Here is a 16082-nt window from a genome sequence, read left to right as displayed (position 1 = left end):
TCAGCAGGAATTAACGTCCTTCCTACTTATGATTTGTAGCATTGGAGCGAATGTACTGCAAAACAGCCCATTACTATAATTATAGGTCCAGACACATTGATTTATATTTATTACTAACTCATAAAATCCACGAGGCTAATTAGAGTAGACTTTGTGCCCCTTGCTCCAATTAGTTTTGACAATTTCCAGATTACATTAAAAATGGCCTTTAATTTCACACACAAAGCAGATTTATAAGCCTTGATGTGTAACACATTCAGGTCATGTAGAAATGAGCTTGTGCCTGTGTGGTTACAACAGTCATCTGGTCGACAGGTGTGAACTTTAACTCTTGTTCCACCACTGACGCCCACCTGTCTGTCAAAGCCTCCATCACCCACCTGTGAATATCATCAGGTCTTATATTATTACACAATGGACCAATTAGAGGCGCAGAGTTTTATGGGCAGCTCTGTTTGGACCCTTCAGAACTTCAGTGAGGTTGTGCAGGAGCACACATCTTTGATGGCGTACTTCCCTGAAGTGGGCCCCTTATTCAATTATTGCTTCCTTGTGTGGCTTTGTGTTATATGTTATATAATGCACGCAGCCTGGAAAGACTACAGCAAGAAATCAGGACATGAGGGACTCTCTTTTCCAGAAGAACACTTGTCAACTGGACAAACCAACACAGTGATAAAAATAAATGTGACCAAATATGACTTCATCCAACAATTTCAGCGATTTATGTCACAATTTTAGGTTGCTTTCGACCCCTCTCACACACTGTGGAAACAAATGTACATCCACATTGCAAGGGTGAGAGTGAGGTTGGCTTGGGCAAATTTACTTACCAAAATGGCTATTGTCATTTTTGTGCTGTTTCCCATAATGCACATCAAGTCAGAAACCAATTTAAACATCCACCAAACAGTACATTAGAAAGGCGTTCATGAACAGCACTCAGGGAACATCCCCTCTCTCAAATTAGTATCTTTTCTCCCAGTGCCAGTATATCCTCTTCAAATCCCCACACCACCCTCAGTGAAGCTCACAAATGAGGCAATTAAATTCAGGGTTTCAGACTCCTTTGAACTACACCTTCTGTCTGAATCCTTTAATATTCCAACTGTGGGTTCTCAAAGCTCAGGGCTATTTAGTACCTTGGTCTCCCTCTTTAACAGGGACCACCAGCTCGTTCTTTTCTCTGTCATTCATTTCCTGAGGGAGAGAGAAAGAAAGACGTAGGGAAATGAACATTTCAGCAAGTGAAATACCTCCTGTCTGTGATTCTTCTGTCGAAAGGAAATTTCCCATGTGTTTTCAAAAAAGGGATTAGCGCTCTGGACGCACTCGATCCAATTCCCTGTTCCCTCCTATCCTATCTAATCGCCTCTCTTCTCATGCCTGTGTTTAGTAGGTTAGCCCTGGATCTGGTTGACTGTGATCCAATTAGCATCTAACACCATCTGATACTATACATGTGCTTCTATCATGCAAGTATGTGTCTGTCAGTTCAGCTATACGTTTTAATGAATATTTCCAACATGTTACTCCTGCTCCAAATACACACAGGTATCACTTAATGTGCAGTCTGAGGGATTTAAAGTGCCAACTAAGGCAGTTTAGCCAACTGAAGAGCAACTGATGAGCTAATGAATTGTGGATATGTGGGAGCAAAGAGGAAGATGAAGAAGTCAGGAGGGGACATTTGAAGCCAGATAACAGGATTTTACAGCATCTGCATTGATCCAATTTATTGCTGCCCTGAGTAACACTAAGGTTAGGTGGAGTTTCATCAGCTAATTAGCCAACAACAGATCCTACCTACGTGCTTAAGCAAAGCATTTACAATTACACACATCACTGCTGATATTGTGTTGCCAGGTTCAGACTGAAAATATCCTCATGTCAAAAGTGCTAATGGCAGCAATCAGTTTCTTTATCATATCAACAAAGTAAACAGAATGAACACAATGTTACGCTGTATACCCGCTGTATACGCTGTTACGTTACAATCATGATGTTATAACTTTGCAGATAAGTGGTTGCAAACAGGCAACAGACTGCACTGAAGCTGGACTCATACTTGACATAAGAGGTTAACAGCTGTTTTGCCATATACACATACAAGGCTTTGATTAGCTACAACGTAGACCTATTGTATGTGATCAGGCTGAATCAAGGTTTAATTATATTCCCTACTGCAACTGTGTTTACATTCTTTCATTTACTTTGTGATGTAGACTGACGGTGGGATGTGTGTGCACTTCTATAACTAGAGTTACATTCTAATAACTATCTAATTTCTCCTCCTGTCTTTACTGAATAGGAGGCTGCTGCTGTGCAATCACCATGTTTATGCTGTTTCATTCACTGTGACGGACAGCGGTGAGTCCAGCGAGCAGAAGCTTTGCAGTGGAAAGGGCTTTGTTAGGTATGTGTGTCTGAAAATGAGAAGACTATGGCATGTGGTGGAGGCCACGTAGCACTGTGTAGTGGCCAGGATCTCCTGAATCCCTGGAAGAGTCTGGCTGACTTTTTTTGTATAGTAGCACTGAAATGAATGAGGAGACTGCATTTTGAGATCTATTGTTGGATTGCATGTAGGTTTGGTTTACGTTACAATAGTTATATGATTTGAATTTCAGCATCAGCAACTAACTCTGTCCCATCTTTCTGTACTTAGTGCCCTTTCTCCAATTATCTTTGCCGTCACATTTACAGTCTTCCTCTCCTTCCATCTCCCCTGTACAGTTTGCAAGTGAGCACGAGAAAAGCTAACATTGAAAAATAATTTATTTCAGAAATGTACTGTGATCATATATTCATTCAGATTCTGCATGATAAGCTTTTGTTGCATACAATGAAATCACCCCACAGAGAAAAAAAATAAGTAGATGATTTTTTTTTTCCTTTTTTTTTGAACTATGGAAACTAGGAACACACCACTGAGTCTTCACTATAGCGTTATGAGTGCACCTGGCAGGCGGCTGGACGGTGCCAACCCTCTGTGGCGTTACTCCAGGCAGGTTTACAGTTGCTGCAGGACAATCTCTTTATAACCAGACACACAGTGAATGATCTGTAAAGCTTACGCACAAGAAGTGTGATCACCCACACACACGCACATACACACACACACACGCACGCATTAGCATCTGGGACATTACAGTCACACCTGAATAGTACAGAGCGGCTGATTACACAAAAGGGAAAGAGGTGAGGCAATTCAATGACATCATCTCTTGGCGCAGGCTCAGCACTGCCCCATGATAGTGATCAGTGACAGACATGAGTTATACCAGCAGGGGAGGAAACAGGAAAAAAATCCTCTTTGTTTCTTATCAGAATCACACTGTTAACATTTGAGCAGGACCAGCAGCTGTGCCCACATGTGACAGTCGCAGACTACTTCAGACAGTTTTGACACTCTTGGTTTTCAAAGCATTTTCAGTAGACATGTGCAGAATGAGACTGATGTACGTGGGTATATGTGAGCCAGCAAAAAGGTGAAAAAGTATGGGCTGTGTATGCAAATTGATTCACAGCCCATATCCGTCAGGATTAAAAGATGGCTCTCGTAGCGAGAGGCCAGCCATTACGATGCCACAGTCAAGGGCACCGCAAGCAGTTCAGTCACAACTGGTGCCAGATATCATAAATAAGTGTTTCTCTATCAAGGCATCTTTGATTCACTGTAACACACTTACAAAGAGACTTAAACACTTCCACTTTAACAGATATACACTCATTTCATATATCTGCAGGATCCTTCAGGCACAGCACAGTCACAGACACTTGACCCGTCATGGCCAAATGTTGTCCGACTTTTCTATGTATTTGTGTGCTAAAGGCTAGAGAGCCGTTTCCATGGAAACACGATTGTTTGTCCAATGTCCGCTTAAAACTCACCCAGCCAACACATTAAAACTCTTTTGATTTGGCATGAATTCCACATCCACGTCTGCTTTTTTTTTTGTTTTTACAGCCAGGCCATTCGAACAAACACTTGTCCTTTCTCCTCCACAATATGGCTCCATCATATTGTTATATCAGTCTCCATGAATTCAGAGTCTGCATTGACATGATTTTGTCTTCTAGGTACATCTACTATATATATGTATATTTATATGTGTGTGTTTCTTTCTTGTGACTTTGTACAGAATCAAAGAGATTACCATTTGAAAAGTGACAAAAAAGGAGGAAATAAATGTAAGGAAAAGTCATGCAAAAAGTTCAAATAGCAAAATAAAAGTGAAAAGATGTTGCAGAGTGTATTTTATCAACTAGTTTGAGAAATCAAAATCTACACTGGCACACTTCCACACATTAGACAAAAAAAGTGCTCCAAAAAGTCTCGTAGTGTTGTTCCGCATGTATCCAGGCTGAATAAGAAAACTAACGTGAAATAAGAGAAAAAGAAAAGCAATGAAAAAGAAAGAAAGGTGTAAATGACTTGATTGGGTTGACTGCGCGTTATGCAATGCTATGGTCTCCTTCAACACAAGTTGGGTAGATACTTCCAGAAATTTCCATGTCCTTTTCAGCATTTTTCACACAAAGGAGGAGAAGCCAGCAATGGGGGCCCGCGAGCCTGGGGCTAGACTGCTGGGGGGCCTGTAGAGGGTGCTGTGCTGGCTGGGAGGGTTGGAGCTCTGCTGTGAGGGGGTGGGAGTCCGGCTACCTTTGGGCCTAAACAGGCTGCCTTGGCCCTGGGGCTGACCCTGTGCCTGCTGAGGCTGGGGGCTAGGTGAACTGAGTTGGGGTGGCAATGGAGGTAGAGGAGGCAGCGGCGGCGGGGCGCAGTGATCTGGGTCACCTGACTCAGACTCGGTGTAGCTGTAGGCCTGTGCCCGGGATATGCCTTTCTGTTGACGGCGCCAAGAGTTGTAGTAGGTGGGGTCGCTTATGTAGTGGTTGACGAAGGAGTGGGTCTTCTGTCGGTTGGGGTCCACCTCATACTCACTGTCACTGCCCTGTTAGAGACAGCAGAAGAAGAAAAGATTGATTCATGGAGTTAGAATGGGAAGGTTCTGCAGTGTTTCCATGGGGAGCAGTTAGAGATGCTGAGGCTATAAATGTAAATGAACATGAAGTTATTGAATTATTCTGAGAGAGGTCATCAATTCACAGTCATCTCTGTCTAATCAACACACACATGCACACACACACACACACACACACACACACACACATTTACAACACAGCACAAGTACACGTGGACATCAAAAAAGGTCAAAGATGGTCAAAGCATGATTTTGGAAGGATGACTTGTTACTGAAGCGTGCACTGAAAATGGACCATTAACACAAGATGGCAAAGGTCAATTTATCTTCAGGATTTTCAGGACAGTCACTGGACTGACCCTGTGTTCAGGATATAAAATCTCTCTATCCATACCACGCCAGCAAGACGGGGTCTGGTTTTCTATAGCACAGTGTACCACATAAAACTTATTATGGGATTCTGAGGGGGAAGACTGGATGGGGACTAGCAATAGGAACCAGTCACCTATCAGGCTACAAACATTCAAAGCAGGCAGCCATTGGAACCTCACCAAATGCAGTGGAAGTGTATGTAGGCCACCTGTCCCATATGAAAACACCAGCGCCTCCTACGGGTGAACAAAACAATGGGTTTTACAGTACATCACCATAACAGAATGATTAAAATGGCCCAGTCATGATGATGATAATACCATAAATATATACATATATGTATGTATAGATCCTTTGTGTCATTCTGTATGAATGTTGTGAAAAGCTAAAGGGGAAAAAAATAGATTGTGCATTGGAAACAGAACTGATTTTAGGAGTTCACTGAGAAGGAACAGGATTTTTTTTTTTTTTTTTTCATGTTTTAAGTCAGTTTGAATTCCACTCAAGCCATCTGTAAAGAAATGATAACAATCCTCAGCACATTCTCGTCACTGACCCTCAGCCTCGCTGCAGGCTGGGCTAGAAACACTATTGTATTTATGTCAAGAAACATTCCAGGTGTCAGTCAAAAAGCAACGTGGTCATTGGATGCTTGGAGGGTATTGTTCGTGGTCAACTAATTGCAATAAAAGAAAGCTGCCAATTGGGCAGCCAGCCTGTGATTAATCACCTGGCTATAATGAACTAATGCACAGTTGACTTTGCCAAAAATGCCACTGGATAATTTCCCAAAGAGGCAGCGTAGACTATCCATTAGGTGAATAATAAAAATGAGGAAACAAAAGTCGATTCTTTTCAGTATCAGCGGTATCAGAGATGACAGCGATAACTGTGTCCATTTCTAAGATTCTTTGCTCTTTCACCCTTCACATTATCCTGTTCCATCTTCTCATACTGAAACATGGCTGCTGGCATGCAACCGAAGAATACACTCCAGAGCACAGATCTTTTGCTGGATATTGCACAGCACATATGTAATACATATGGCGGTGGTCTCAGATTTCCCTCCGCCTCAACATGGTTCATGTCTCCTATGCCAAACCCCTACATGAAGGCTTTTCTTTTTTCTTTTTTTACATGTCTGCAGAGTTTATAAATGTCTAAACAGAAAATGCTTGGCTTGAATTATAAGAAAAACGGTCCCGCGTTTTGGTCCTCTTTGATTCTAAACAAAAGGAAAGTGAGCCCCCTGCCCCTTCTTTTCCTCAGATTAATCAAAAGCAGACTTTGTGCACAGCAATGTTTTCTCTCAACATCCTGAAATCAATCACAATGATCATACTTTCTTTTTTTTTACATTGTTTTATATTGTTGTTCCTCTCAATAAGGGGAGTCAGAGTGTGAGATGCATCAGTGATTGCATGTGTTTGTGTCCATTTGTAATATTGTTACCCAGTTGTAAACACTTGAGGCCAACCAGTGTTGAAAAACATTCCAGTCATGCCAGTGCGTTTAGCAACACAACAACACCATAACAAGATCCATTCACAGTGGACCGACAAGACATACTGAGCCACTTCAAGTGGTATTACCTCATTCTAAAAGAATTAGCATTGCATTGAGAGATGAAACACCACTCTAGTTGTGTGTGTGTGTGTGTCGTGTGGTAGTGGCAAAGAGTAAGTGCAGACCAAGTGTTGACACAGTGAATTGCGTCCTGCTCCTGCCTATTGCTGCTTGGTCATGAAGTGTGTGCAACAGATGCTCTGACTCTTGAAACGTTCTAGGTACAAGAATACACGACTCCAATCTGTCCTCCTTCTGCTTTGGGTTCATCACCAGTCTTTAACAGAAATAACTCAGGGATCCAACTGAGGAACCTTCGGTGGAGACGCTTGAAAATGTGCCTCTGGGCCAGCATGGCAGGCGAAGCAGTTCCTTTCTTCAACTCATTACAAGCTAATTACTACAGCTGAATTCTGTGAAAGAAACAGACTTTAGGCATGAAATGCAGCATTGCACCTCAGCCTCAAGGGAACCACCATCTTGTTTATGCAAGGGCTGGTGTAATACAGACATATGCCAGCCTGCCAGTGTCGATTATTAAACATTTTTTCATCATTATGATGTTAAATTAGGCGGAGAAACAGATTAAGAAATTGATCTGGTGAAACCTCTTGACAGTAGTTCATTTTATCATTAGCATAATAAAGTTGCCCTGTGTTCATGTTTACAGTTGCTAACAACGTGGGAAGAGGAACAATGAAGGGGACAGAAAAAAGTAGAAAAACACGACATTAACACGTCATTATCAGCAAATAAGGCAGGAGTTCAGACTTTGACCTTTGGCCTTAGCATATGATGTCATCTTAGATGGTGTTTAAACTAATCTTGTTTTTATTAGCAATTGTGGCTAAATTTGTTCCATTAAGCACCTTACAGTTGATTATTAAAATGCTTAGCAAATAACTTTGAATTTTACTTTCCTAAGGTTTATTTCATAGCACAAGACTGAAGCAACAATCTCCTGGCTAACAGGGCTCCCCCCCCCCCCCCCCCAAACATTGATGCATACCCCAATACCACAGAGTAGGTCAGTCCTTTGTCCTCTAGTTATGGATTATTTCAAGAAGGAGGGGCAGAAGAGGGGGGGCTGTCCATGTCACTCTCATTGATGAAGTGAACACAGCAGGGGTCCAGAGAAACAAAAGACAATAACAGTAGATGTGGGGCTGGAGGGGGATTAAAAATTCCAGAGATGTGCACAGTATATAGATATATTTTTTAGGGACTGTGTAGAAAAGAATGAAGGGAAAATAGGAAGGTCCAATCCTCTCTCACTAGTATGATGTATGTTGATTCATCAGAGCAATTATAATGAAAGGGATTTGTGACTTTGTTCGGCATTAGTGCTGTCCCAGACTGCCGAACAGACTTTAATGAGAGTAACGGAAGCATTTGCATTTATCCATGTGCTTTCGCTTGCCATTTCTGTGTCTCTCCACCACCCTCTGTTTTATATACATGCTATAAAATTATTAAAAATAAAATCCAATTTATTTGAGGTCATAATTTTCATGGGCTATGACATCATACCTCAGACTGGGCCAGTCAAAACAAAGCGGTACGTTGTCACTAGAGACAATCCAAACATTACAGACAGTAGTCTCAGTTGAGCCGTGGCCAAAAAAGCTACAGCAGCCCAGAGAGGAACAGAGAGAGAGAGAGAGAGAGAGAGAGAGAGAGAGAGAGAGAGGGTGGAGAAAGAGATAGACAGAAAAAGAAAGCATGTGAGAGAAAGCAGACATTTTCATTTCTCTCCCACGGAATGCCAGTTTGCAGAGAGAGCATAATCTACGATCCATCTCTGACTCAGACATGAGATCATCTGTCTTCGACTGGTTTCGGCCATAAATGAAACACAAAGACACTGCCACAGAGACAACCTTAGAAAATGAGAAAGCCTATACACTAAAGGAAAAAAGTCAATAGGCCTCTGCCTGCAGGGGAGCAGAGCAGTAATGGTGGCCTTGTTGCCTTGCCAAGTCAATGTTAGCTTCCTCCAAGTCCCCTCTTGAGGAGGAATACAATAGTCAACTTATACCTGCTGGTGGAGGCCCCAGAGGATTAAAGAGGACTGACAGCACAATGTCATACTGATAGCTCAGAGTTATCTGCTCAATAAAACTTCAAAGAGCATTCCTGGCTTTTTCCAAAGCACCATTGGGTGCTGATATGGTGGCCTGTCAGGCGTATGGCAGTGGAGCCCTGGCATAACAGGCAGGGCTCTGTGTGTTTTATCCCATCAAAGCTAACGCTAGCCCCTTGAATGTGCAGTGTGGCAGGAGGCAGGCGTCGTCAGGGGACAGTTACTACACTAAGGCCATGTTTGACAATACACAAGTGCTTAGGTAGATACGTCAGCCAGGTGATGAAATGTCGAAATGCTTCATTTGAGGGGATGTTATCATGCTGTGAAAGGTCCTGTCCATAGCAATTCATTGTGGGGAGATTTTCATTCGATCTGGAAATAGGGCTTAGGTCTTGATAAGGTCAGGTGGGGAGAGATTTCTGGCTGCAGAATTCACCATCGGGACGTATTTAGCTGAGAGATAATTTGGGAAATGCCTTGAGTAAAGGATTCCTAGATGAAAGAAAATACTGAAGGAAGTCTGAAAGCAAGGGAATTCAGGCCCGCTTCCTGCCCTGATGCTTTCATCTGACTAGGACTGCAAGATGGTTCACCCAAACCACAGAAAGCTGGGGTGGGAGGTGACATAAACAAAAACAGAAACGACATACTGTATATGCACATAGGAAAAAAAAACAATTCAGATCAAAGCACAAGGGGGGACAAAGGAAAAACCCATTCTGAAAAAAGACAAAACTCAGAAAATCAGACATGAGGGTGGGCGGCACACAGACTGATCAATGGAAAGACACACAGAAAGGCACAATTTATCAATTACACTCACTTAATAAGGCAAAAGTAGTCTGGCTCAGCACATAGCAAATGCCACAAGTCAGGCATTCTAGAAATAGTTGTTAGTCATCTATCAGTCCTGACAGTGTCTGTTCACAAGACTCTAAAAATTAATTAAACAACATTCAAAGCTATTATTATTAAACTAAATATTTTTTTTAAAACTTCCTAATGAGGCTTGGCTCCACCACAGAAGAGCCAGGGAGAAGAGCTAATACAGTATCTTTGTTTTGAACAGAGATTATTTTTACTGACTCTGAACTTACTCACTGAAAATTCAGTAGGAAAGTTGGATAGGCTGCCTGAATGGAGCTGCAACTTCCAATACATAACCCACAGTACATCTGCCGTCTTACATAACAAGTGCTGTGGCTGAGTGCAGTGGCCTGGATCTCAGGTGGATGTTTGTAGAGCAACATTTTCCACAGGTCACTGCCCGGGCTAAAAACTGCTTTGCCACCAGTGATCAGAGTCATTAATCTGTCTCTCCGTGTGCGTTACTCTAGCTATATCTTTTGACCTCTGCGGGTCAAATGCATTCAGGTGAATGACAGAAAGGACACAACGTGGACATTATGAGCAGACACAAAACACTGTACAGCTGACGATGCAAAGCTGAATTCCTGTGGAATTCAAGGAGATGACTATGCGGGCACATAGACAGGTGCAAACATATAACAAATACACACTTTATGCAGACAGATAGTAGACATTTCACATACAGAGACCATACAAGATACAGCATTGAAAAAAAAAACAAGTGTTGCTACTGTACCTGTGAGTCTGAGATTTCAGAGGGTTTTTCAGTCAGGCTGCTGCTCTCTGCAGGGATCAGGTCATTGTACTTTGTGCTGACATCTTCATCGGAATAGTGAAGACTGCCTGGACTGGGCCTGGGAGGAGACCTGGGCAAAGGATAATGGTAAACTATCAGAATGATTCAGTGGGTTGTAGTCCTTAATCAGAGAATTTTGTTTACCCACTGGGTTGTGATAAACTTGTGTTTCTTGCCCCATTGGACTGTGTTGTATCGATGTTGCTGTGATCCTAAATCTCACTAATTACTTTGCTGAGTACAAGGCTATCATAACTGACAGAAACGATGGACAAAATTATGCAAATAAGCTGTCATAATTATCCTTTAAAAATCACTGGTCCTTCTTGATTTGAATGCAGAAATGATATTAAAGCAGATTATGATAAACAAGCAAATGAAGACACACAAGGAAGACAGCATGTGCTTCCTTTCAAGTTCACATGTGTCACTGTCTGTGTGTGTAGGAGTGCAGCTAGATGAGAATCATGGGACACTCATGAGATGGCTGCCTACAGTCAGTCTCTCCTGGAATGAATAATTCCCCCTGATTCGGTCCTCACTGTGGGCTGTGGAATGTCAAACCACTGGGCCCTTGTGACTAAATTATAAACTGAACTCTTGCGGCGCTCAAGGGGTCATTTCACAAATAGCAGCCTCAGGCTTTGCTCTGGCAAATGTTATCAGAGCCTACATGAATGATGGCATAGATTACACTGTCAGTGGCATGCTGCAGTGATTAAATTTGTCATTCAGGTGTAAGTTTAAAGAGTGTAAGTGATGGGACTGAGCAAAGGGACGATCCCTGAAGGGAGTGTGTAGTGAGGATAGGGTTGACGAGAGGTGTTGAGTGAAACTGAAAGCTGAAAGAAAGAAGGAATGAGGAAAAATGAGGGCATAGAAAGATGAAATACTGGAAAAACAATTCCTAAAATGGTGTGCTCTTGTCAGGGGTTCTTTAAGTAAATATGAGAGGGAAAAAAAGCTCTCGGTGCCTAAGCTCCTCTGTACTTTCCAGTGTCCCCAGTCCTGCTAAACAAACACCCATCTGTTTCTGCTGATTGGTGCTGGTTTGGCTGAGACCACTGGGACATACTGACTCCTGTTGACTTTCCAGGCCACAGTGTCGGCCGCCAGTCGCTGCCAGTGGAGCTGCCGCAGCACACACAGTCGCTTTACACGTCAAAACCACATTCTCAAATAAATATATTTTCCAAATAAATACATTTGGAAAGCATTTCAAAAATGTTGTGGGTAAATTCCAGCAGTTATCGCAAGAAGCGGCATGGTAAGCAGTGTGGTGTGGAAAAAATGGAAAACTCCGCAGGGAAATCACAAAGCAAGCTCTAATTCAATTACCCTCAATGAGTTATATTAAACTAGATTAGAGCTAATTCACTTAACTTGAGTGGAGGAGTGGAACATGTACAATAGAGAATCACTTATATACAACGTACTACAGTTTTGCTAATTTGTGTGACATCTTGTGTAAGTTTGAAGATGTTCAACAGAGCTAAAGAGTCTCAGTCTATGCAGACATTATCCGACACTGCTGACAAGTCACATTTTGGACACTCCTTTTCTGGTAAAGATTGGAAGACTGTGATGAGCGATGCCGTACTCACTACACAGGATGACACATTTGTGCTGGCACACATAAAACAACTGCTTCATACTTATGGAACGAATGTATGGAAGACACGGATGAAGTATCTTCTGCAAATAAATAGACTAAGTATGACTTGTTTACATCATTTAAGCTTTGAAGGAGGTGTGGAGATGTGTATTTAAACTTCATGCATAAAATATGTATTATGAACATTTCCTTTAGTTGTGTTGTCAGGTGTTGTACCCCTTGAAATAATGGGGGATAAATATTCACTTCTAAAACTGAGAGCAGCTTCTCTAAAATAATCACAGGAAACTTGAGGCAAAAGGGAAGCCCAAGTACAGACAATTGGGGGAAAAAAAATTAGAAGCATGAAGAAAAGCCCTTAAAAATCTAAGGCACAGTTATTTCATCTTAATGTTTAGAATTCACATTATTATACCTACAACTGTTCAAACAGGATTGGGGGTTATGCACGCAGTATTATCATAACTAATTCATTAAATTAATGACAGTAAATCACACAGAAAGTGCTTCTGTCTATCAGTTAATTCATGTATCAACTAATCCTTGTAGCAAGATAATAATAAATAATTAACAGCATTTACAATTCGTAAATGATTTTGGTTGGAAGTTTTCCAGCATCCTTCCATTTCTCCTTTCCCAATAACACTTTACAAAGCAGCAAAACTCTGACATAACTTTTTAAAGTAACGACCAAGTAAAATTTCCCCAGATACAGTTTTTCTAAGATGTAATCCAACTTATAAAACATCACAGCAAAGTCTTAATTACTTCTCTGAATTCCTATCTGCACTTTTTTCCCAAGAGGCCTCTCCACCGTAACCTTTAGCAACTTGAATTCGTCAGCAGTTCTTTCAGGGAGCCCCGTTATAGCACAGTCAAACAAAGAGCCGGAGCCGATGTGAAGAAATGCTATTGTGAGCCCACTGGGACATTATGATAAACTGCCTGGTTAAAAACATTGAAGAAGCTCAGCCCACTTTCAGCCCTTCTCCTTGACCCTCATACGGTGTCGCTGTCGAGTGAGGCGTAAATTATTTATCAGCTCTCTCACTAACATAGAGAAAGGTCCACTTAATCCTCTTGCAGCAAAATTCAGTCAACACGATGTCGGGTAAGAAATGAGAACCAGGGGGTAAAATCAAATCTGCCCCCGGTCTTTACTCATTATCAGACTCTCGTCTTGCTACAGTCGCCTGTAGGGACTCATTAACATGTCTGAAGTGTTCAAGAGCTTTGTCACTCAAGAGTGTTTAAAACCATGTTAATCTACACTGAATTACTTCACCGAGACCTCCTTAAACCCCAAACTAGTGCGTCAAAGTAGGTTTCAAACTTCTGAAAGAGAATGATACAAAGCCACACAGGAATGATGCTGTTAATCCTTCCCTCTTTATCATAACCGCAGTTAAAACATTAATCTCCTGGATGGACCTCAGCCCCAAAACACATTTGCACTCCTGTGTGTAATTACAAGCAGGGGTTTATGTGCTGTCAGAATGGATTTGGACTGCTAATATCTTACATAAACAGTAAGACCACGTACAATCTAAAGTGTTTTTTTTTTTGCCAGAATCAGTGATGCGCTTTGCAACCGACACCTCAGGTCTGGGTAAGCATTACTATTCTACTATTCTTGCCATTTGTTTTACAGTGATACATATTGACAGTGTAAGTGGTTTTGGTAAGTTGTCACTTACTAAAAGAGAAGTGCACTGACTTCCCTGTGATGCTGATTCAACTCACTGCCATGCATATTGGCCCTTGTGTTAAACTCTGGACAAATGATCACTACACAGAGAAAATCTCCATCCAAAATCAAGCATAAATGGCACAAGATGTCTGACACAGCTCTGAATTACAATGACTGCAGTGGGCTTAAGAATGTGTTTGATTTCTGATCCTGGTATCAGGCAGAGGACTTCATCCTGTCTTTGGTATTCTGAGACCGGAGATCAAGATGTGGCATTAATCTATAATCGGAGGCTCAGGTGCTGGGATTTGAGTTCCTCCACTATGGGCTGAGTTGAAAGAGTGGTGAGTGGTGAAAGTACATCTGTGCATTCTTTCATTCCCACCTCCCCCCTCAAGACAGAGACATAATAGGAAGCTGCCTGTTCCTGCTTTGATCTGTCCTCAAGGTCACACTCACATGCACAAATACAGATGCACACATCCAAACAAATTTATCTCATACTCATAACTCTCTCATAACATCTTACCATATGGTTATTTAATTTTGACTTTAAATGAAGCTTTTCATTTAAATATCAGCACTTTATTCAGTTTCTAAGCTGTCAGTGGCTGGATGTCTGACCTGGTATAGACGCCATTCTTCCTGCAGAAAGAGTTTTTCACAGACAGCCGTCGGTTGTTGAGTTCCAGAGCGGGGAAACGTCCTTCATCCAGGCTGACCATGTCTCCGTGGGTCAGAGCATTACAGTTGGAGTTGTTACCTGGACACACATATAGAGACACTGTGTGACCACAGGCCAGACGGACAGGCAGGTTAGTGACTGGGAGAATGAATGGAACTGATCGATGGCATGATCAGTGACTGAGTTAGTTAAAAAAAAACTGGGAATTAAAGGATTAAATATAGACAAATGATTAAATAGTAATGCCTTTCTTTAAATTATTAATATTCTGAGACTTAACAGGTCAAGCCTTGAGACTTGTCTGATTTTGCTTGCAAATCTCAAGAAAGTCAAGTCCAGGTGAGTTTTGTGACTTAAAGCAATAGTTCATCATTGTGGTAAATACGCTTATTTGCTTGCCCTGAGTTAAATGAGAAGATTAATGCCACAAACTGCTGGAGCCAGCAGCTGGTTAGCTTAGCTTATCATAATTTAATGTTAATTAGAGCGTTTTAGAGACGCTGGTAGGTGGATTTTGTTACCTTCAGACAGAGTAAGGCTAGTTGTTTCCCCCTGTTCCCAGACTTTGTTAGCTAAGCCAATCGGCTGCTGGCTGTAGCCTCATCATTCCCAAAACGTTGAACTTCTGCATTTAACTGTGACTGAAGTCCAACTCTCAAACCTTACAGATTAGTTTCTTATACTCATAGAAACACACAATGACAAAAAAGGGAATTTTCACAATGAGGCCCATAATAAAATATATGTGGCAGAAATAATACATAATGAGTCTGCAGCAATTAAGATTTTTAAAGTTTCAGATAAACCACAGATTTGGACCACAATGGAAAATTCGCAGGTTATACAATGATTTAACATAGAATAGAGACATTTTATCCATTATCTACTGACAAAGGACATTTCCTGTTGAATAACATCAAAAATTCATGGGTACAACTAACACGTGTATGTAAACTCATAGAGATGAACGCATAAAAATTCAGAAGATGACAGACGAGTGTGCCTCTCTGTGTAAATACTGTCTGTGGATCACACATAAACAGACAGCAACTATTTTGCCTTGACCCTCAGTGTCTCTCATGATTAATCAAACAGCTTGCCCTGCTGCTCGATGGTAATGATTAATGTTTGGAGAGGCTAGACCTTGCTATGCTACAGGTTAAAAACACTTTAAGTCAGTCTAAGACTTACGGGGGTCCAGGACCTCCGCGGTTGCTCCAGGGCTACTTGAGGTCAACTGGTGGTTATGCAAACACGCAGAAAAAGAAAAACCACTGGGTAGGTCCAGTGGCCTGGGCCAGATTCCTAGAGGGGAATATGGAGGCTTTGAGAGTGCCTTTGTGTTGGAATGAGAAGGAACCTCTTGTTTTTCCTGTCAGTCAGAAACATGGGCAGTGACCCGCAGGGACCCCCT

At 41.7% G+C, this 16082-nt stretch overlaps 1 protein-coding gene across 1 annotated transcript in view; it reads right to left on the bottom strand.

Moving 5' to 3' along the window:
- Positions 1-2766: 2766 nt before the first annotated feature.
- sdk2b (sidekick cell adhesion molecule 2b) overlaps positions 2767-16082 on the bottom strand; it is a 71024-nt gene continuing 57708 nt past the window's right edge. Inside the window, exons 42-44 of the mRNA XM_041029515.1 lie at positions 14608-14746; positions 10619-10748; positions 2767-4958 (exon numbers count right to left, since the gene is read on the bottom strand). Coding sequence (XP_040885449.1) covers positions 4536-4958; positions 10619-10748; positions 14608-14746 — 692 coding nt within the window. The 3' untranslated portion in view covers positions 2767-4535. The remainder of the gene's footprint in view (positions 4959-10618; positions 10749-14607; positions 14747-16082) is intronic.

The sequence above is a fragment of the Toxotes jaculatrix genome, chromosome 21 (genome assembly GCF_017976425.1).
Source record: "Toxotes jaculatrix isolate fToxJac2 chromosome 21, fToxJac2.pri, whole genome shotgun sequence".
In the NCBI taxonomy this organism is placed as follows: Eukaryota; Metazoa; Chordata; class Actinopteri; family Toxotidae; genus Toxotes; species Toxotes jaculatrix.
The sequence above is the reverse complement of the archived record's forward strand: the minus strand, read 5'-3'. Positions and strand labels throughout refer to the sequence as shown.